Source organism: Artibeus jamaicensis, unplaced genomic scaffold (genome assembly GCF_021234435.1).
Source record: "Artibeus jamaicensis isolate MK-2021 breed Jamaican fruit bat unplaced genomic scaffold, CSHL_Jam_final contig_797, whole genome shotgun sequence".
In the NCBI taxonomy this organism is placed as follows: Eukaryota; Metazoa; Chordata; class Mammalia; order Chiroptera; family Phyllostomidae; genus Artibeus; species Artibeus jamaicensis.
Genome location: NW_026521977.1, coordinates 1798026 through 1822419, shown reverse-complemented (window position 1 = coordinate 1822419; position 24394 = coordinate 1798026). Strand labels below are relative to the sequence as shown.

At 35.5% G+C, this 24394-nt stretch overlaps 1 protein-coding gene across 2 annotated transcripts in view; it reads left to right on the top strand.

Annotated features, from left to right (window-relative positions):
• SBF2 (SET binding factor 2) overlaps positions 1 to 24394 on the top strand; it is a 392309-nt gene that overhangs the window by 148579 nt on the left and 219336 nt on the right. For both annotated transcript variants that reach the window (XM_037133799.2, XM_037133797.2), the window contains exon 3: positions 17223 to 17360. In XM_037133799.2, coding sequence (XP_036989694.2) covers positions 17223 to 17360 — 138 coding nt within the window. The remainder of the gene's footprint in view (positions 1 to 17222; positions 17361 to 24394) is intronic.

Here is a 24394-nt window from a genome sequence, read left to right as displayed (position 1 = left end):
TTGTACCATTGTCAAGGATTCGATGGCCATGTTTATGTGGCTTTATTTCTGGACTGCCTATTCTGTTCTGTATTTCTGAGCTCTGTATTTCTTTACCAATACCACACTCTCTTGATTACCAGAGCTTTATAGTAAGTGAAATTTGGTAGGGTGGTTCCTCCAACTTAATTTTCTTTTGCAAAATATTTTTAGCTTTTCTAGTACTTACATCCTACCATATAATGTTTAAGAAGTAGCTTATCTACATCTACAAAAGAAGCTCTGCAAGGATTTTGATTGATATTGTATTGAATCTAGAGGTGAATATTGATATTGTTAATATGTTGAGTCTTCTTACGCTGTATGTATGTCTCCATTACTTTAGGTCTTCTTTGATTTCTTTTATCAGTATCATGATTGTTAGATTTATACCCAAATATACCCATTTTATTGGAGATAATCTGAGAGTTACTGTTTGTGTAAAAATGTTGGTTTTATACTGTTTATTGCTCATATTCTATAGATACCTGAGTGGGGGGGTGTTGTTAAACCTCTGTGCTGCACTTTTCTTCAGATCAGTTCTAGGGTGTTTTTCATAGACTCCTTGGGATTTTCTACATAGACGTTCTCGTCACCTGCAAAGCAGGATAGTTTTATGTCTTCTTTTGTAGTCTGCACTGTCTTTTCTTTTCATTTTCTTGCCAGAATGGTGAGTGTAGGTATCCTTGGATTGTTGCTATCCGTGAGAGGAAAGCATTCCATCTTTTTTCCTTTACTGTGAGGTTATCATGCATGCCATCTATCAAGTTGAAGAAGTTCCCTTGTTTTCCTACCTTTCCAAGGATTTTATCCTGAAGCTTTGGTAATTGCTTTTTCTGATTTATTTAGGTTATGGTGTAATTTTCTTCTTTAGACTGTTAGTATAATAGATTATATTGATTTATTTTTGAGTATTGAACTAGCCTTAAGTTGCCTAGATAAACCCCACTTGTTTGGGATTAGTATTTTTTATATGTATTGCAGAATTAAATTTGCCAATATTTTGTTGAGTTTTTTTGTATGTACTTTTGTTTTAAAGCCAGTTTTTAGTGTACTGAGCCTAATATGGTGTATGTAATTTAATGTCATAAAAGGTTTCACCTTGTGAAGTTTTTTCCTCTTTAGACCTTCTAATAAGTCATTTTCCCTTGGGTTAGGTGGTACCTGTTTTTTCCCTTTGTTTTTAAACTTTTCCTGTAAAAATAATAATACTTCTGGCACCTTGCATTCTGTTTGCTCTTGAGATGAGGCTGTATGAGGGAGTAGCAGGCCCTCAAATTCTATTTTTATTAAAGTAGAAAACCATTCACTCTCAGGTTTATCTTCCTTGGGTAATTAAGAAGCACTTTATAAGGACAAGAGTGCAAATGAATGTTTCACATGTGATATAATTTCTCAAGTTTAAATTTTAGGTAATACCAGTCATATTATGCTGTGGGCTTTCTAAGGAATCAATTGAAAGAAATATTTCTTGGGTTCCTTGGTCTTTTTTTTGTCTTTTTTTTTAATATATTTTATAGATTATGCCATTACAGTTCTATTTCCCCCCTTTATTCCCCTCCACCCTGCACACCCCTCCCCCACCGTTCCCCCCTGTTTAGTTTGAGATTATGGTAATGGAACTGTAAGTGGAAAAGCCCCAAATGATAACACTGCTTCCATTTATTATCCAGAAAATTAGTAAAATTCCAGTGTTTATAAACCAGAAAGGAAGAGGAATTGGAACTCACCTTATTTCCTCTATTTAAGCACTAACTTTTGAATTTACTCTTCAAAAAAACCAAAAAGAATTTTTATGACCATTTTTAATTTCCATTTTCAATTAAAAGTACATATAAAACTGTTGTCCTGATGATGTACAAGTATTTCTAACTCTTAAAAGGGCAATGAGTTTCAGGAAGTGAGCAGATTTTTTGGACCTGAAAGATTCTGGAAATATTAACTCTGTACTTAAGTTTTCCCATAAAATATACAAAGTCTCGGTAATACGATCCATTTTTTCTTAGAAGCTGTTCATAGAATTTCAACATTAGTAACTGTTAGTAATTCTACCTTAGAGGCTAAAAAAGCTAAATATTTGTATGTGTTGCAGTGTTGATGGTGAATCTAGATAAGGGTAGATGGGTTGTATTGTACTATTCAATTAAGCCTGAATATTTGTACACAAGTATAGATTTCTTTCTTTTCTCCCTGCCTGCCTTCCTCCCTCTTTCCTCCTTTCCCTCCACCTAAATGCTTGGCTAGCACCTGCAGCACAACTTTGCATAGAAGTGGCGATATCAGCCTTGTTTATCTTGTTCCTGATCTTAGCAGGAAGGCATTCCTTTTCCCCAACATTGAGTATGATGTTAGCTATTTGTTTTGTATAGATGCCTTTTATCATGTTAAGGAAGTTTGCTTTTGTTCTTAGCATGCCCAGGGTGTCTAACAGAAATGATGCCGAAGTTTGTCAAATGCTTTGTCTGTTTGTATTACAATATCATTTTTATTTTTACTTTGTTATAATTTCTTAGGCAAACATGTTAAAATGGTGAATTATCTCAATTTCTTTTCAAGTATAAACCAACCCTATCCCTGGCTGGTGTAGCTCAGTGGATTGAGCGCGGGACTGTGAACCAAAGGATTGTGGTTCAATTCCCAGTCAGGGCACATGCCTGGGTTGCAGGCCAGTTCCCAGTGGGGGACCCACAAGAGTCAACCATACATTGATATTTTTCTCCTTCTCTCCTTCCCTTCCCCTCTAAAGATAAATAAATAAACCAACCCTAAATTCCTGGGATAGAACCCACTAGCACAGGATAGCTGTTTTTTCATTCTTTTTCTTTTAACTTCTTCGGGTCTTTGTATTTGAAGTGTTTCTTGTAGGCAGCATATAGTTGAGTCTTGCTTCTTTGTCCATTCTCAATATATCTGCCATTAATGTGATTATTAATATGGCTAAAGTCGAGGCTGTCATTTTGCTCTTTGCTTTCTATTCATCTCATTTTTCTTTTCTTCCCCGTTATTTTGTTATATATTAACCTTCTGCTATATAGTTGGATTCATGTTGCATAAAACAAAAAAAATTTGCAACAATGTTCATGAGGGTTACCGACTAGACTATAGTTTTCTTATAATGTCTTTGAGAGGTTTTGGTATCATGGTAATACTAATCTCATAGAAGCTTTGGGAAGTATTCTGTCCTTTTCAATATTTTGAAAGACTCCGTATAGAATTGCTATTATTATTAATTCCTTACATTTTAGTAGAACTCACCAATGAAGCCGTCTGGGACTGCAGTTTCCTTTACTACAATTTCAATTTTGGGGATAAATATAGAGTTATTTAGGCCATCTATTTCTTCAAGAGTGAGCTTGGGTAGTTTATGTCTTTAGAGAATTTGATTAATTTAATTGTCAAGCTTATTTTCAAAAATTTATTCATAATATTCCCTTATGAGCCTTTTTAATATTTGTAAAGTCTTTAGTGATACCATCTCTGTCATTCCAGATACAGGCAATTTATGTCTTCTATTTCTCATAGTCAGTCTTGCTTCTCTTCTTTTTCTTTCTTTTTTTTCTTTTCTTTTTCAGTCAGTCTTGCAAGAGTATTATCAGGTTTTTTATCTTCTCAAAGAGTCAACTTTTACTTTTCCCCATTTTGTCTGTTCTCTTTTTCCATAATTTCTGTTTTGATTCCTATTAGTTCCTTTCTTTCCAATTACTTTGAATTTCGTTTTCTCTTCTTCATCTAGTTTCTTAAGGTCGAAGATGAGTTCACTGACTTAGACCTTTCCTTTCCTATTGAGTCTTTAATGCTGTCACTTTCCCTCACTTCCTGCTTTTGTAGCAGCTCACAAATTCTGGTAGTCTTTTCATTTTCATTTAGTTTGAATATTGTACTTTGTAATTTGTCTTTTGATTTCTCCTTCAACCCATGAGTTGTTTAGGAACATGTTATTTACATTGTTCCAAATACTGTGCATTTTTCAGAGATCTTTCTGTTTTTGAGTTCTAATTTAATTCCCTTTCAGTATGAGAACATACTTTTTATGGTTACATCTTTTAAAATTTATTGCTACTTATTTTATGGCTCAGAATATACTCTTATCTTGGCAAATGTTCCAAATGTGCTTGAAAAGAGTGTGTATTCTGCTGCTGTTGAGTGGAGTGTTCTACCAAACATCAGTAAGGTTAAGTTGGTTGGTGGTATTGTTCAGATCTACATCTTACTTGTTTGTCCACTCGTCCAATTATTTATGAAGAGAGAGGTGTTGAGATCTTTGACTAAGATAGAGGAAATCTGTATCTTTCCTGCATTTCTGTCAGATTTGTTTCATGTATTTTGCAGATCTTTCTTAGAGGGGCATAAATATTTAGAATTTTATGTCTCATTGATGAATTGGCCCATATTTGCTCTCTATCTACATTGATATTAATGTAGCCACCCAGCTTTCTTTTGCTTAATTCTAGCAGAGGATAGCTGTTTTTTCATTCTTTTTCTTTTAACTTCTTTGGGTCTTTGTATTTGAAGTGTTTCTTGCAGGCAGCATATAGTTGAGTCTTGCTTCTTTGTCCATTCTCAATATATCTGCCGTTAATGTGATTATTAATATGGCTAAAGTCGAGGCTGTCTTTTTGCTGTTTGTTTTCTATTTATCTCATTTTTCTTTTCTTCCCCATTATTTTGTGCTTTATTTTAGGTTTAATCAAGTATTTTTCTTGATTATTCCATTTTATTTTCTTTGTTATTTGCTTTAACAGTTTGATTTGTCATTTCTTGGGCTTATACATCTTTAACTTATGATGTATTTAATTAATCACACTGTCTTCAAGTGCAACTACACAGCCTTTCTTATAGTATATGATCCAAAGAGAACTACTGTTCTCTTTCATTTACCCTTCCTAACTTTTGTGCTATTGTTGGCATGCATTTTACTTTCATATATACCATAAACCCCATGCTGCAATGTTGTATTTGTTCATATAGTCAGTCGTCTTTTTTTTCTTTTAAAATGACAGATTTCATTACATCTGAAGTCACATTTCTTTAGTATACAATGTAAAGAGTTTGAAATTGGGGATTATATTCTCAGCTGAAAATTTTGCAAAAACCACTGATTACATACTAAGGAATTCAGAGTGTACAAACAACTCTTTATGGGTTTTACACAATGAAAAACAGATTGAATAGTCAGTCATCTTAAAAAGAGAGTAAAATAGTAAGAAAAAAGCTTTATGTATTTACCCATGTAGTTACCACATTTGGTGCTCTTTATTGTTTTTGTAAAGTGCTGAGGTCCTGCTTTGGAGGATCTCGGGGTCCCTGAAGGAGCTGGGTACCCAGTGGAGTGCAGGAGGACAGTCAGACTGTTTAGCAGTGCGACCTTTCTGTGTACTCTATTCAGTGCCCTGTGAACTATTAATCTTGCCATCCTGGATGGTGGAAATCGGTACTTTTCTCATCAATACTAAACAGTAGGCACTGCTAAATCTTTTCATATTGCTCTTTGGCAAACGGTAGGTGGTTTCCTCACATGCATGCACTAATCATTATGTTGCTGGATTCTTGAGGAACCCTTTGCAGATCTCCCACATTCTTTCTCTGTGCAGCTGCCTTGTTTCTGATGTTCTGCCCTGAGAACTCTAGCTACCTTAGTCTCCAAAGAGCCTTTGCTATATCTTCTTAATTAGAGAATCTTCTGGACTCTGTCTCTGTTTCTCCTCCCTGCACCATGGCCTATATACTGGCTCAAGGCAGGAAGCAGGGCCACTAATATGCTCACATTGTTTATTTCCTGTCTTTTAGAGATACTTGTCCTTCATTGCCTGATATTCAGTATCTTACAAACCATTATTACATACATTTTGTCCAACTTGTTAAGGTGTTTCAGTGCGCAAGGGTATAAGTGAGAGTCCAAAGTGAAAGCATCTCTATATATTAATTTTATATTTTATTACCTTATTGTTTTCTCCTATTATTTATAGTTGTTTTATAGTCAATCCTCTTCAGTTTTCCAGGTTATACCATTATTTCATTGGCAAATAAGAATTTTACCTTCCAATTTTTGTATCTTCAATTTCTTTCTCCTGTGTAATTGCTTTAGCTAATGTTCAGTAATATCACTGATACTATTGTTATTTATTTAAGAATAGGTGTAATGAGTTATGTCCTCTTTTTTAAGTGATGAAGTTGATTTTATTTCTTATTGTATCTATTAATATGATAAAATATATGTAAATTTCTGTTGCTATTTTGATTTTTGGTCTATTGTAGAATACTATTTCTTTCCTTTTTGGAAATGTTTAGGACCTTCTCTTTATTTTTCATTTTCTGAAATGTCATGATGATGTGTTAAAATTAATGGGCTTTAAAATATTAATTCATTGTGCTAGACATATGGAAAAAGGTCTGAGCGTTCCTGCCTTTTTGGGAGAAGAGTGTTGTGTTATTTCTCTTATAATTTTTAAAAATATATTTTATTGATTATGTTTGTATAGTTATCCCAGCTCCCCCCCACCCCACCCCCCGCCACTTGCCTCCCTCTGCCCAGTCAGTACCTGCTTTCCCTCTAGCAATCCATCACCTTAGTTCACGTCCATGGGTTGTGCTTATAAGTTCTTCAGCTTCTCCATTTCCTATACTATTCTTAACCTCTCCCTGTCTGTTTTGTACCTACCAATTATGCTTCTTATTTCCTGTACCTGTTCTGGTTGTTTGCTTAGTTTGTTTTGGGGGGTTTTGTTAGATTCAGTTGTTGATAGTTGTGAATTTTTGCCCTTTTAATGTTCATAGTTTTGATCTTTTTCTTAAATAACTTTCTTTAACATTTCATGTAATAATGGCTTGGCGATGATGAACTCCTTTAGCTTTACCTTTTCTGGGAAGCACTTTATCTGTCCTTCCATTCTAAATGATAGCTTTGCTGTACAGAGTAATCTAGTTTGTAGGTCCTTGCTTTCATCACTTTGAATACATCTTGCCAGTCTTTTGGTTAATTCTAGCAGAGGATAGCTAGAATTAACCGTCTTGCCTGCAAATCAGCTGACAGTTTTATGGGAATGCCTGTGTAGGTGCCTCTCTGCTTTTCTCTTGCTGCTTTTAAGATTCTTTCTTTATCTTTAACCTTTGATGTTTTAATGATGGTGTGTATTAGTGTGTTCCTCTTTGGGTTTAGTTTATTTGGGACTCTCTGTGATTTCTGTACTTGTATGTCTATTTCCTTAGCCAAATTAGGAAAGTTTTCTTTCATTATTTTTTCAAGTAAGTTTTCAATTTCTTGTTCTTCCTCTTCTCCTTCTGGCATCCCTATGATTTGGATGTTGCCACATTTGGAGATGTCCCAGATGGCCATTACACTATCCTCATTTTTTAAATTCTTTTTTCTTTTTGATGCTCTGGTTGAGTGCTTATTTCTTCTTTATGTTCGAAATTGTTAATTTGATCCTGCACCCTTCCCTCCACTGATGGTTTTCTATAGATTTTTCTTTATTTCACTTAGTATAATCTTCATTTCTTCTTCTATTCTGTTGCAGTACTTAGTGATTTCTTCGAGCACCCTGATCATTAGCATTTTGAACTCTGCATCTGATGAGTTGGTAATCTCCATTTCATTTAGTTATTTTGGGGGGATTTTATTCTGTTCTTTCATTTGGGCCATATTTCTTTGTTTCCTCAGTTTGGCAGCCTCCCTGTTTTTGCTTTTGTGTATTAGGTAGAGCTGGTTTGACTCTCTATCTTAGTAGCATGGCCTTTTATAGAAAAGACACCTGTCTATTACGTGGGGCAGAGCCTTAGGTAATCACTAGGGTGGGGCAATGCATTTCACTGCTTTGTGGTTCTGTGGTGGAGGGAGGGCTCAGAAAGGGGACAATGCCACTGCCTGGCTTCTGGAGGTTTGCCTGGCATTCACCCCATTTTCAGTTACTTCAACCACTTCCTATATGTAGTTGGTGGCCTTCCAGCTGTTGCCCTGATGTTGAATCCCGGAGTGGATGAATTGCGTGTATTCTAAGCTTGCATGGTTCCTTTAAGCCGAGTTTCCTGAAAATCTGGCAGTTTCTTGTGTTGCCCCAGCCCCCACTGCTTTTGATAGCTAAAAGTTATGGGGATTTATCTTCCTGGCACTGGAACCGTCAGCTGTGTGGTGTGGCCTGGCGCAGGGATTACTCGCTCCCAAGGTGCCCCTTCTGATTTTTATCTACCACATGTGACTGTGGGACTGCCCACTCTGACACACCCACTGCTGCTGTCTCTCCTCATCACACGTCATCTCCATGACTCTCTGCAACTCCAGTCACCCTGACCAGTGGTATGAATAGTGTCTTCTTTAAATCCTTAGTTTTGGGACTTTCATACAGCTCAATTTTCTGATAGTTCTGTGTGCTATTTCATTTGCAGTCTAGTAGTAATTCTTTTTATGGTTTCAGGAGGAGGCAAAGGTTGTCTACCTATGCCTCACTGTTGACCGGAAATCCTAAGCACATTTGACTAGACATTTATACCTGGGCTCCATCTTTTGAGATGACTGTCATACCCTGGTAAGGGGTTTCGGTAGCAGGGACCGCAGAGGCACCAGGCTCACCCAGGCTACCTGCCTTTCTGCCACCTTAACCAGCGCCTGCCCCACCTAATGCCACCATTCCTGGCCTCTTTTATAAAATTTTTATATGTGCTGTTTCTGAAATTTTCATTACCTATGAATTAAAACTCCTTGAGTGATCTATTTTTTTTACATATTTCTACCATTTTCCATTTGTCCTTTTTGAGCACCTAATATGACATTAAAAAATTTTAATGTCTCTCTTGTTCTGTAAATGTCCTTTGATTTATAAACTCCTCTTTTTAGTGATATTGAATCCTTCATTCCCCTGTGTTCCAGTTTTTTGCTTCTCCTTTTATTGTCTTTATGGCCACAGAGTTTTATGTTTGTGTTTGTTTGATTGATCTTCCATATTTAGTGACATTCTTACGTACCTGGTGTCTCTCATTCCTTATCTCTTCCAGGAATTTGTTGTGTAAACCAGTTTTCTGCTTCCAAGATCTTAACATTTCAAAGCTTTTGGTAATCTCCTTTCATATTACTTTGCTGTTTGTGTTTTTTATTGTAATTTTGGAGGTCTTAGAGATCAACACATTTGTTCATCTGCCATTCTTAGCTGGAAATCATTAATAACTTTTGTGCTCTTCATCTTGGAATTGTTCTAAATTTATAAATCATATGTAGTGGTGTTTCTTCAAAACATTAATGTTAGAAGCTATTCCAAATGTTAATTTTTCTCTTTCGCATTTACTTCTTGAAATCTTATATTTAAAGCCTTATGTGTACCCCTCTTCATGAGACTGACATGCCAAAATATTAAAACTTGAGAGATTAGGTTAGCTCATCTTCTGGCTTTGAGAATTTGTTAAGATTATAAATAGGATCTTTTTTTCCAAACTACTTATTGCTGCTATCAAAGAAAACCATTGATTTTTATATGGGATTAAATCTGCCTACATAACTACCCCCTTATTGATTCAAACAGTGTTTTGATAAATTGCTTGGATTCTCTAGGCACACAATCATTATCTTATACATAGTAAAAGTTTTACTATATTGATGAGGACAATGTATGTCTTATAGTAGTAATAAAACAGCTGAATGTAAATTTCTACTAAAAGAGGTATAGGTGAGCCACACCTCCCCTGCTCTGTTCTGTATGTGCTGCTCCCCTGTGTCCACTGCCCCACCATGAGCGATACAGAGATGGTGACCGTTGGGTGCTGTGACACCAAGCCCACCATGGCTGCCATCCAGGCCATTGCTGACCAGGTGAAGTCCCAGCTGGAGGAAAGGGAAAACAAGAAGTACACAATGTTTAAGGCTGTGGAGTACCAAAGCCAGGTGGTCACAGGGACAAACTACTTCATCAAGGTTCAAGTTGGAGACAATGATTTCGTACACCTTCAAGTGTATGACAGTCTCCCACAGAAAAAGAAGCCCTTGGCCTTGCATGGCTACCAGACCAACAGGACCAGGATTGACAAGCTGGGCTATTTCTAGTTCTGGATTCTGGACTGAGCCCATTGTCCATGTGGTCTTCTGCCCTCTTTGATTATGTGTCTGTAGACATAAATGATCGATGTCACTACACTGTGTCACTTTCATGGAGGGGCTGCTCCGCACCAAGCTGGTGTCTCTGCTTCTGGCTTTGAAATAGTGTGATTTTTCTCCAACCGATGGTCTTAACTAAATTGCTTTCCAGGAGGGCTTAGGTTAGCTCTAAATACATATATTTTTAAGTCTTTGCCAAAAAAAAAGAAGAAGTATAGGTGAGCTATTTAAGTTAAGGTTAATTTAAAGCAAATAGTCTTGGATAGTCTTTTTTTTTAAAGAATACTTCATCAAAACTTTCCACTAAAATCAAGCACATATATATGATACCCATTATTTTATGGTAACAACACATCAGAGAGTTTCCCAGATCTTAAATTGGCTTCTCTTCCAAAGCCGTATGATGACTGTGTTTTCTCTGAACTTTTGGAAAATACCTGTGTATGGTAATGTCAGCACATACCTGCCATCACCATGGCTTGGCTTGGCAACAGATTTCAGCCTCCTAAGGTTTCTGTTACTTTATTTTACAAATCAGTGCTTCTTTGGTCAGACTGTTGTCACAATAACAGTCCTTTGTTATCACTTCTTTTCTGTCCTCTTTAGAAGTCTATTAGCAAAACAAAATAATTTAGGGGTTGCCTAACCTTTAAAAGGAATTCAAGGGTAATTAAACATTTTTGTGTTCATTTCGATTTCGCTTTACAAAACCAGTTCTTCTTCCCTAAGAAAATATTGAGACATGCCTGGAAAGATTTATCAAACACCATGTTTAACCCAGCATTAGTTGTTAAAAAACTATAAACACCTTAAACAACCAACAATAAGGGCTCGTCTGAGTTATGGTACTTATGTATACCTACCTGTATGATGATATAATATTTGGTCATTAAAAATAATTTTCTTAAAAACATACGTATATGAGAAAATGTTTAGTTATAGAGAAAAACAGACTCATAACTATATATGTATATATATATATCCCCTTTTGTATAAATATTACACACATCTGGAAATAAATGTTATAAGGAAAGGTTGCATGGTAATGAACCTAGTTTTTTTAAGATAATTTCATGAAAAGACAGTTCCTAGAGATACAGAAACTTGAACTGTAGCCCTGCCTTTTGTTACTAGCAATATGACCTTAACATCTCATACATTGGTTTCATCATTTGTAAGTGAGTCTTGTAGGATACACTTATGTGTAAAGTATTTTACAAATATGAGGGGTTATTGGCACTTTTATTTACAGATGAGTGGCCAATTTGGCAAATGATCTAGTTCATAAATTTGGGCAGTTGAAGACACAAGAAAGTAAACAGCGGTGGTATTTGTAATGGATAATGTGTGATCTAGCAATGTCTGTCTGTTCTAACCTTGCAACCTTGAAGTATCACATGCTTTCAGGTTATGCCAAGGTCTTAAAGAAAACTGGAGCTGAACAAAGAACATACTGAAAAGGCTATGTTGTAAAATTTGTATGAGCCTGTTCTCTGTGAAATGATGAGGTTCAGGTGGAACGGAATAGTCATAAACAAGTTGCTGCATAGACACGTGTGTTTGAAAACAGTGTTGTTAGTTAGCTTATAGGGTATGTTCATTGATTATGTTGCTACAAATAGATATTTCTTCAGTGACTGAAAAGGGAGGGCAAAATGTAGGCCAGTCAGTTATGACAGTCAATTCCAAACACTTTTGCACCTGTGATTGCATTTTTTTTCCTCTTTGCCAATAAAGACACTGGGGAGAGCAAAATTTTGATTTTATCCTGTTTGTTTAATGCCTATCATTCTGCTTACTATCTTTTAGTGACTACTCTGTTTCCAGCTGTCTAAACATTCTCTTACATTCCTGTCAGAAATGTGGCTTGAGCTCAGGTTCAAGAATTGTTGTGTCCACTCCCCCATTGTTTATTACTTCCTCAGCATACTTTCAGTGAATATTTGAAGTGATTGAACCAGCTACTATTTTTGTATTTCAAGTCTAAATCCTATGAGGAGTACTTGTCATTAAATAGTGGGGCGACCTCCTGATACCCCAAATTTTGTTGTTACTTAATCTTATGATACAGTGAATTTCAAAAGGAAACACTAAAGTTACATTTTGAAAAAGTTACATACTTTGAAAAACCTTTGCATAAACTCAATTGTAAGAGCTGTTGTTTATGTCCCAAATATATTTTCATTTGTGAATACAGCATCAAAACTTCCTATGGAATTGATTCTAATGATACTTCTAAATGCAGCATATAAAAGAATTCCTTTATGTAACTGTAATTTAAGTATCAAATAAGGGATCTCATGTGTAACCAGTGTCTAATTGACCATCTTGACAGCCTCTTTGTGAAAAATTTAGTAAAATATCTGACCAGGCTTACTGTGAATTACCATTACTATATTAGCTGTGGTCACATTGAACTTAGTTTTGAAGAAGTACTTACTGAATCTGAAAAATGATCCTTGGAATTTCCCAAAAGTTCTACTGTTATTACTTTCTTAAAAATCAGAATTTAATAGAATTCCTGTTATATTGTAAACTCAGGGAAATGAGGCCATATAAGTAACCAAGGAGGTCTTACTCCCTCAGCTCATATTGTCTGTCTAGATGTTACGTGTTTATTATTTTCTACTAGAAGGAGGAATTTCTTACAGGCTTTTTAAAAAGGGGACACCTTTAATTTTTATATGAAAATTGGATAATAAAATGTGTTTTGCTAAGCTGTAAATTTGTCGTAGATGTAGACAAAAGTATTGGAAAATATTAAGCGTGACTGTTATTCAGAGAACTTTCTACAGTATTTCACCTTTAAGAGGTCATTCAAATTAGTCCTAATTAATGCTATGGGCATTTTTGGTTATTCTGTAATTTTAAATTGTGTTTTTTGTATGTGTAAACCATTTGAGAAAATTGGGCACATTAAATAAGACTTTTTCCAGTTTTAAGCAGCACAGTATCTGCTTTCTTATCTAAGTAAATAGATTTATTTGCTTGTAAAAGTTATTTTGTCATCTGTGAACTCTGACTGACTGGTACCTTTGATTTAAGAATTCAGTATATTTGGAATTAAGATAAAGAATTTAATCCTTGTTGAAAACCTATAGTTTTATTTAAATTTTGTGAAAATATGTAGTTGTCATAGCCTTCTACTATTTACCAAGCCTGATGAGCAGCTATTAATAATGAATGACAGACCTCAAAGAAAATAAGATTATTTGCTATAATTTACAGAATGGATTCACTTTGCCTCAGAAGAGTTGTTTGTTGAACTGATGATGCAGGCTGTATAAATCAGTATATTAATTTATTACCTAAGCACAAGACACCTGTTTCCTGATCTTGAAACAGATTGAAGCTCATTTTAGAAAAATGTTCTTGATTCAGGAAAGAAGTTTGTTGAGAGACAGTAAGAAGATTTTGAAAGAAACTTCTGGGTTTTGTTTTCACCTGATAAAAACTCCTCAGTTCTACCAAGATGATACCATTCTGCTACCCAAGTAGCTTAAGCCGGGGCTACTTACATGCTAGTGTGCATTTCACTAGATTAGCAGCTCTCCTACTTTCGGGTCCACACCGTGTACTCTCACGAACTATTGAAGATCCTCAAGGAGTTTTGTTTATGTAGTTTTATCTACTCATTTGTGTATTAGAAATTAGAACTAGATAATTGAAAGCTGTATATTTATTCGTTAAAGTGACAATGAACTCTATTGCATATTAAATAGCACATTTCAATGAAAATAGCTATATTTTTCCAAACAAAATAGGGGAAAAATGGTATTGTTTTATAGTTTTATAAATATCATTGATACTGGCCTAATAAAAGATAGTTGGATACTTATACCTACTTCTGCTTTCAAGCTCTTGCAGTAATTTTTTTTCGGTTAAAGTATATGAAGAAAATCAGGTCCCACAAATATGCAGTTGGAAAGAGGAGGAGTATTTTAATAACCTTTTCAGATAATTGTGGGAACTCTTATTTGAATACCACACCCAAATTTAATAAATAGTCTTTTCTTAAAGGTTAGTTGCAGTGTGGAATCTGTAAACACATCAGTGTACTTTTCATACTTTGTTACATTAATATTAACTGTTATATTAGATTAACTGTGTAATCTTTTAAAAATTTTTTTATTTACTTATTTTTAGAGAAAGGGAAAGGGAAGGAAAAAGGGAGAGAAACATCAATGTGTGGTTGCCTCTCACACACCTCATACTGGGGACCCAGGCATGTGCCCTGACTGGGAATTAAACCTATGACCCTTTGTTTCACAGGCCTGTGCTCAATCCACTGTGCTACACCAGCCAGGGCAGATTAACTGTGTAATCTTGAGCAATTTATTTAATCCCTCAGTGCCTCAGTTTCCTTATTTATAAAAGGTAGAATATTAGTACTCACCTGCTACTAATCTTGGAAAGTTTACACAAATTAACATGTACAAAATGCTCAAAATAGCATCTGGCATATAATTTTTTGAAGTAAATGTTAGTTACTATGATTATTACCCCCTTGGTTCTGACCTTAGTTGCTGTCATTATATCTGTAAAACTTTCTTCTGTATCAGATTTTTCCAAAACCTGTCTCTCCTTTCATTGCCTCATTGATTCAATCTAAAAAGACATAAAAAAAAGTGAGATTTGGATGATTTACTACATTTGAAGAGAAACATTAATCACATTTACAACTTCTCTACAGAATAAGAAATTCTTCCAGACCAACAGACTTTAAATAGAATAACAGAAGGTAATCTGGCACAGGGTGCTGCTGTGTTGGGGAACTCATTTCTATTTCTGTTTTATCTCTTGAACAGCACTGCTAATGCTATCTTTTTTTCTTCAAGATATCTTTGTTTAAAAAAAAGACTTTGCTTTCTGGAGCAGTTTAACATTCACAGCAAAATTGAGCAGGAAGTACAGAGTTTTCATATACTTCCTGCTCCCAAAACAGCTTGCCATACTGTCAATATTCCTTACCACAGTGGTACATTTGTGACACTTGATGGATGACTACATTGATTTGATACATTATTATTACCAAAAGTCCATAATTTTACATTACAATTCACTCCTGGTGTAGTATCATCATACAGAATAGTTCCACTGCCCTAAAAATCCTGTGTTCTGTCTGTTCTCCACAACACCCCCAACTGCGGGCAACCACTAGTATTTCCACTGTCTTCATAGTTTTGCATTTTTCAGGATGTCATATAGTTGAAATCATACCATATGTAGCCCTTTGGAATTGGTGTTTTTCACTTAGTAACGTGCATTTAGGTTTTCTCCATGCCTTCTCATTGCTTGATAGCTCATTTCTTTTTGGCACTAAATAATATTCCACTGTGTGGGTGTGCCAGTCTATTTCTCCATTCACCTACTAGAGGATGTATTGATTGCTATAAATATTCATGATCAGGGTTTTGTGTGAACATTGTTCTCAGCTCCTTTGGGTTGAAAACCAAGGAGCACAATTGCTCAATTATATGCCAAGAGTGTAGTTAGTTTTGTAAGAAACTGCCACACAGTCTTCCATAGTGACTGAACTGTTTCGTACTTCTGTCAGCAATGAAGGAGAGTTCCTGTTGCTTCACATCCTTGACTGCATTGAACTTTATCAGTGTTTTGGACTTCTGCCATTATCGTAGGTGTGTAGTGGTATCTTACTGTTTTCATTTGCAATTTCCTAATGACTTATGATGTTGAGCATCTTTTCATATGCTTATTATTTTCTGTATATCTTCTTTACTCTTTTTAAAATTGGGTTGTTCATTTCCTTATTATTGAGTTTTAAGAATTCTTTGTATATTTTAGATGACAGTATGTTATCAGATATGTCTTTCACAAATATTTTCTCCCAGTCCTTGCCTGATTTTCTTATTTCCTTGACAGTTTCTTTCATAGAGCAAGAAGTTTGTAATTTTAATAAAGTCTAGCTTATCAATTATTTATTTCATGGTTCATGCTTTTGATGTCATATCTAAAAAGTCACTTGAACCCAGAATCATCTAGGTTTCCCCCTATTTTTCTGCTAGTGTTGTTTTGTGTTTTACATTTTGGTGTATGACGTACTTTTAATTTACTTTTGTGAAGGGTGTAAAGTCTGTGTCTAGATGTGTCAATATATTATTGTATGTAGATATCTAGTTGGTCCAGTATCATTTGTTGAAAAGACAATCTTTTCCTCCACTGTATAGTCTTTGTTTCTTTGTCAGGTTTGGTCTATTTCTGTAGCTTTAGAACCAGCTATATAATTTTGGTTTTTCTCTATTGAGTTTCTGTTGTCAATCTCATTCATTTCTGTTCTAATTTTTAAAAAATATTTTTTGCTTACTTTGGATTTACTTTTTTTTCCTACTTTTCTAAGATAGAATCTTAGGTTATTGATTTTAGATCGGTTTTCTTTTTTAATATATGTATTCAAGTGCTATAAATTTTCCTCTAAGTAATGCTTTTGTTGAACCCACAAATGTGGATAGGTTGCATTTTTATTTTCATGTATTCATAATATTTGAAAAAATTGAGATTGTGCTTTTTTTTTGCCCATGTGTTATTTAGAGGTGTGTTGTTGAGTTTCCAGGTATTTGGGGGTTTTTCAGCTGTGTTTCTGTTTCTGGTTTCTAGTTGAACTCCACTGTGCTCTGAGGGTGCATATTGCATGATTTCTGTTCTTTTAAGTTTGTTAAAGCATATTTTATAGCCCAGATTATAGTCTGTCTTGGTGAATAAGATTATCTTCCTCATTGTACTGAATTGTAGATTAATGAAAGGATTCAAAAATAGTTATGTTTTCCATCAGCGATAGAGACAGCACTTTATCTTCAACTTCTGTGATCTCTTCTAATGGGGGAAGATCTTTTGTTTTGGTGCTTTGTTCCTATGTATGTGGACCTAGGTCTCGGCATGAGTGGTGTCTGTGGAAAATCTAGGCTACTCGCCTAAAATACATATGCGCAGTAGTGCGGGTGTTTTACGTTATGGATCTGTACATGATTTATTTTTATATTGGCTGAGGTAACATGTCAAATCAGCTGGAAATTTTTTTAAATTGGGGGATATTTAACATTTCTCAGAGATTTGCAACTAATAACTTTTCATTATTGTGTTTTTAAAATGTGATTTTTTTTATTCCGTTTAGTTTTGTCAGCCCAGTGGGTGGCAGCTGTCCAGAGAGAGGAAGCAGCCGACGTTTTTTGTGGTGGTCCTGACAGATATCGACTCGGATCGACATTACTGCTCGTGCCTAACCTTCTATGAGGCAGAAATCAATCTTCAGGTACTTTTCTAGCCAGAACATAGTCAAAATGCCAACATTTAGGAATTTTCTATGTCATATTTGTTTTTGTTAGAACTGTCAGCTTGTGTTTAGTGAGTTACTTTAAAAAGATCGAATTACTGTATTGTTGATAAGAGCAAGAGCAACAGTTACATCCAAGTTTAATTGTTCTCTTTTAAAATAAAAATCATAATCTGAATGCTTCTAAGAATAGCATATCTGTGAATTTGTTTACTAAGATTTGTACCCTGTCATGGTGAACCTGTAATTTTCCTCGTCAGCCCTTTTCCTGAGCGGGTCTTTCACGGAGCATAGAGTAGTTAATAAGGGTGTTAATAGATCACTTATCACAATTCTTGATACTGTTTTTGAAGCACCTAAGTAAATGTTACTCATTACTATTGGTGGTAGTAGCAAGATGGTGGGACAGAAATTTGTAGGCTACAACTATAGAAATAGAAAATGCTGAATCTTTCAGCTTATTGGTTGGGATTCTTAGTTTCAGACAACTGGATATACTTTCTCTGATTTGTGCAAGAAAGGATTTATAACAATGTATTATTGGGCAGTGTATGGAATTTCATGGGTGGGTGAAGAGTAAGCTGGAAACTAATTCTGGGTACTAGGAACTGCCTAGTCCAGTTGGCAGTCACGATGTTGGGCACTAAACAGTGTTATCTTCAGAAGTGCCCTAAAAATTCCAGTCTCTTATGTGCAGCCAGGTTCTCAAATTGTTGACTTCTTTAAATTTCATATGGGTAGATGGTTCCCTGAGAAAGTCAGATTCACATGCAAATCCCACTCCCCTGTAAAGGAATCAGGAAAACCTTTTTCTTGTTGTTATTTGTTTGTTTTGCTTTCAAGGCTCAGTAATACAAGAGAGAAACTATAAGGGAGTTTGGAGGATTTTGAGAGAGTCAGTTTGCATTATTTGCTGTACTTTCTGCTATATACAGATGAATGGGTATTACCAACAGTGAAAAGGATTGGCTTGCTTCCTGAAATGGCCTCACAAAGGAGCATTTGTTTTTTTTGGTTACTTTAATTAAATTCCAAGATAAGAATTTTCTAGATGTAGAAATCTGATTTCCAGTACAAGGGGAGACAAATCACTTTTCATGATACAGATTCACATTATTCGAGTTTATATTAAGACTAATGTATTAAAACCAGCATACTAGTTTATTAATTTACAGTGATATGTTAAAAGGTTAGATAGAACAAAATATATTTTATCTGCATTATCAGCACATTCTCTTCTTGTCAGATTTTTGTGCAAAACCGTATCAAAATCAGAAGCATTTTGATTGTGGAATCAAACTAAGGAGTAATGTCAAATAGTTAATGACTGTCAGACCAACAGAGTCCATTGTTTATATTTGAAATGAGGCATTATCTTGTCAATGAGGACAGATAGCTTAGAAGTCTGTGACTATGGTCATCTCTGTCCTGGATAATGTTTGGGTGGATGTTACCAACAAATATCTAATCAAATTCCTATTTTGATTAATTCAGTCTAAATAAGAAAGAGTATTCCCTAGTCAACAGTGTCTTTTTCTCAACTTTTAGGTGACCTTTCTATTTATCTGTGTTGATCTTTAGAATTTAAGTTGGCCCTGAGAATACAACATTCTCTTTTATTTTCATATTCTTGGGGGCATCTCTTTACAACTCTCTTGTATTATCTAGTGAGCCCTTGCCAGTATGGCCCGGTGATGATGCCCAGTTGGTGGGAGCATCATCTAAAATCAAGAAGTTGGGTTCAGTTCCTTGTCAGGGCACATACTTAGGTTTTGGGTTCGTTCCCAGTCCAGGCCTATACAGGAGACAGCCAGTCAGTGCTTCTCCCTCACATTGTTTCTTTCTCGCTCTTCTCTGCCTTCCTCTCTCTCTAAAAGCACTGATTAAATGTTCTCACGTAAGGATAAAAATAAACGAGTAAGTAAATAAATGAATTGTTTAGAATTGCCTAATGAAATTAACTGAAATTATTTAGGTTTTCGCTCCTTTCTCCTTCCCTACCACCCTTCTAAAATGAACTGATAGAACACTAGTACTCTTAAGACAGTGTAGGGGGTTCCAATCCAACATGATGACATAGGAAGCTCCTGAGCTCACTTCCTTCCATGGACACTTTGAATCTACAGCTACATATGAAGCAATTCCCACTGCAAGAAATTCAGAAATTCGTGAGTAAGTGCTACACACTGAGCAAATGAGAAAATACCCATGTCGAAATGAGTAGAAAAGGCTAAGACAAAGTATTGCCATGAACCCCACCCCTGGAACAGTGACAGGCAATCAGTAATGAACTTAAAACTTACAGCTTTCCCTTAGGCATGAAGAGTTTGGACCAAATATCTAACACCCGAATGTTAAGAACCCATGTGAGGGATGGGTCTCCCAAACTTCTAGCTCTAGAAGTCAATAGGAGTTGTGTTCATGAGACCCAGCAGGCTATAGAACATAAAGAAAGAGTTCATAATGGGTTCAAAAGGTTTGCTGTGGCAGTCCCTCTAGGGCTCAGCATTATGGAAACAAAGAAAAATGCCCATCTTCCAGTCTTTCAAGGATAGAGTCCTATTTTCATACTTTAAAAGCTGCTGCCTGCAGTTCAGGTGTCTAATTTAGCTCACATCTAGAGGTTGATTCTGATTCTCCCTGGAGATACAGGAGGCAGGCAGATACTGCCTTATTGTTCTCTCTCTAGCTTACTGTAGTTCATTGGTTTCTCTTTGGAAAGAGCATATACACATCAGGTGCCCTAGATTTTTCATCTGCTATCCAAAGGGACACTCTCTTAATCCCCTGGTTCTAGTGGCAAGTGGGGCTGGAGCTCTCCCACAGAACTGAAGCAAACAAACTAGATAGTCCATCCAGGGCTCAGCGCAGAGGGAGCAGACAGAAACACCCATCTCCAAGTAGTTCACTGAAAGAAATGCCCATCTTCTAATCTTTCCTGGATGGAGTCCTATTTGCATATATTAAAAGCTGCTGCCTGAGGACCTATATTTTAATCAGCATGAATCTAGGTGGTGACTGTGATCCACCCCCTTGCTGCACTGACAGGTTTTGGCACACCCTCAACTACAGGGAGGGTGTAGAATTTGTAGCATTCTTAGTGCTACAGGGAGCACTAAGAGTTAGGACAAGGTTGCATGATAAATTTTATCTCCTACAATTTGTCCCTCCTTGAAGACTAGGAGTAGTGGTTGTTTTATCTAATGCATAGGAACCAATACAGAGAGTCCAAGATGAAGAAACAATATGTCCAAATTAAAGAATATGATCACTAAAATGAAAAGAGAGCCAACCATATGGGAAAACATATTGGCCAATGATACCTCAGACAAGGGCTTGATTTCTAAAATACATAAAGAACTCACATGACTCCGCTTTAGGAAGACAAAAAACCGAATTAAAAAATAGGCAAAGGACTTGAACAGACACTTCTCCAAGGAAAACATACAAAGGGTCCAGACATATGAAAAGATGCTCAGCATCGCTAGTAACCAAAGAGATGCAAATTAAAACCACAGTGAGATCCCACTTCACACGGGTAAGAATGGCCATCATAAACAAAGCAACAAGCAGCAAGTGTTGGAGAGGATGTGGAGAAAAGGGAACCCTAGTGCACTGTTGGTGGGATTGCAGACTGGTGCAGCCACTATGGAAAACAGTACGGAATTTCCTCAGAAAACTAAAAATGGAACTGCTTTTTGACCTGGCAATTCCACTGCTGGGTTTATATCCTAAGAACCCTGAAACACCAATCCAAAAGAACCTATGCACCCCAGTGTTCATAGCAGCATGATTTACAATAGCCAAGTGCTGGAAGCAACCTAAGTGACCATCAGTAAATGAATGGATCAAAAAATAATGGTACATTTAAACAATGGAATACTACACAGCAGAAAGAAAGAAGGAACTCCTGCCCTTTGTAACAGCATGGATGGCACTGGAGAGCATTATGCTAAGTGAAATAAGCCAGGCGGTGAGGGACAAATGCCATTTCATCTCACCTTTAAATGGAACCTAATCAATAAAACAAACAAGCAAGCAAGCAAAATATAACCACAGACATTGAAATTGAGAACAAATGGACAGTACACAGAGGGGAGATGGGGGGGAAAGGGTGACGGGTTTTCAGGAACAACTATAAAGGACACATGGACAAAACCAAAGGGGTGGGGATTAGAGAAGGGAGGTGGGGGTGGCGAAAGCAGACAACTGTACTTGAACAACAATAAAAAAAAGAATATGATCAAACCTCAGAAAAATACCTTAATGAAATGGGAATATCATATTTAAAACACCAGATAAATAATTTAAATTAATGATCATAAAGATTCTGACTGAACTCAGAAGAATGGATGAACAAAGTGAGAAATTCAGCAAAGAAATAGCAAATGTTAGTCATGGAGCTGAAGAATAAAAGATTACACTAAAAAAATACAACAGAGGAGCTCAATATCTATCTAGATAAAACAGAAGAAAGGATCAGTGAACTTTAGGAGAGGGCACTGGAAATCAAAACAGAAAAAATAAAGAATAAAAAGATTGACAGTAAATTAAGGATCTTATGCTACAAAATCAAGCTGATCAATATTTGCATAGTAGGGATTCCAGAAAGTGAAGGGAAAGAAAGAAGCAGGAGATGTACTTGCAGAAATAATGGCTGAAAACTTCCTTACTTTGGGGAAGAAAACAGAAATCCAGATTCACAAAGCTTAGCAAATTCCAAATAAAATTAATTCAAAGAGACCAACACCAAGATGTATTGTAATGGAAGTGTCAAAAGTTAAAGAAAGGAGAGATTTTTGAAAGCAGCAAGATAAAAACAATTTGTTTTTATAATGCCTCTTATAAGAGAACCCTTGTGAGATGATAAGCAGATTTTTTCAGGAAAAACTTCGCAGGCCAGAAGGGAATGGCAAGATATATTTAAAGTGCTAAAAGACAAAAACTGACAACCACGAGTACCCTAACCAGAAACCAGTCCTTTAGAATTGAGGGAGAGATGATGAGTTTTTCAGACAAGCAAAAACTAAAGGAGTTTATCAGCAGTATACTGGCTTTACAAGAAGTATTAAAGGGACTTCTTTAAGCTGAAATCAAAAGGTGCCAATTAGTAACAGGAAAACAAGAAAATATAAATCTCACTTGTAAAGGTAAATGTATGGTAAAATTCAGAACAATCTAATATTGTAATGATGGGAGTCGATCACTTACAAAGACTCTGAAGATTAAAAGATAAATGTAAAAAATAACTACAATTACAATAAGTTGTTAATGTATACACAAGACAAAAGGATGTAAGTCACGACATCAAAAACTAAATGGAGGAGTATAGAGCTTTATAATATACTGGTATTCAAATTTTAGTTTTTGTTAATTTACAATAGCCTCTCATAAATACGAGTTATTTTATGTCAACCCTCATGGTAACCACAAAAAAAAAACAGATAATGAAACAATCTATGCATACCTATCCATAAAACCATCAAATCACAAAGCAAGAGAGCAAGAAAGGAAGAAGGGAACAAAAGAAGTTTAAAAATATCCAGGAGACAGTTTACTAAATGGCAATAATAAGTGCACACCCATCAGTAATTACTTTAAATATGAATGGACTAAATTCTCCAATCCAAACACATAGGATGGTAAATGGATTAAAAAATTGCACCAAACTATGTGTTACCTACTAGAGACTCACTTCAGCTTTAAGGACACACAACAACTGAAAGTGAAGGGACAAAAAAAAAAGAAAAGAGATATTTCATATAATTGGAAACCAAAAGAAAGCTAGGGTAGCTAGGACAAAATGGACTTTAAGCCAAAATTGTAATAAGAGTCTCAGAAGGTCATTGTACAATGATAAAGTAGCCAACTCAATCAAGAGGATATAACAATTGTAAATATCTATTCACTAAGCATTAGAGCACCTAAGTGTATAAAGCAAATATTAACAGATCTGAAGGAAAAATAATGACAGAAGTACAATAATAATAGAGGACTTTAGTACCCCATATTCAACAATGGATAGATCATACAGACAAAATCCGTAAGGAAAATAGTGCTTAAACCACATGTTAGATCAGAAAAACCTAACAGACATATAGAGAATCATCTAACAGTAGCAGAGAACCCACATTCTTCTCAACCATACGTGAAACAGTCTCCACGATAGATAATATGTTACACCACAGAACAAGTCTTAATAAAATTAAGAAGATTGAAATCATATCAGGCGTATTGTCCAACCACAAAAGTGCGAATCTAGAACTAGTTACAATAAGAAAACTGGAAAATTCACAAGTATTCAGAGGTTAAATAACATGTTCCTGAACAGTCAATGGGTCAAAGATGAACCAAAATAGGAAACAAAAATTTCTTATAAAAATGAAAATACAATATAACAAAAATATGGGATGAAGCAAAAGCAGATATAAGGAGGAAATTTATAGTGATAAATATCTACATTAATATAAAAAGGAAAGATCTCAAATAAAGAACTTAACACCTTAGGGAACTAGAGAAAGAATAGCAAAGCCTAAAGTTAGTAAATAAAGGGAGTAATGATCAGAGAAGCATTTAATGAAATAGAGAATAAAAAGATCATAGAAATTGTCCATTTTTTTGAAGAGATAAACAAAATGGCAAGCCTTTACTTAGCTCACCAAGAAAAAAGAGAAAGGACTTAACATTAGAAATGAAAGAGAAAGACATTAGAACTGATATGGCCCTGGCACATGCCTGGGTTGCAGGCCAGGTGTCCAGTAGGCAACCACACATCAATGTTTTTCTCCCTTTCTTTTTCCCTCCCTCCCCATCTAAAGATAAGTGGATAAAATCTTTTAAAAGTTTTTAAAAATAACTGATGTGTTACATGCCAAGAAATTGGACAACTTAGAAGAAATGAATAAATTCCTAGAAATACCAGCCTACCAGGGCTAAATCATGAAGGAATATAACACGAACAGACAATTAGTAGTAATGATATTGAATTAATAAGCAAATTCCTCTCACCAAAG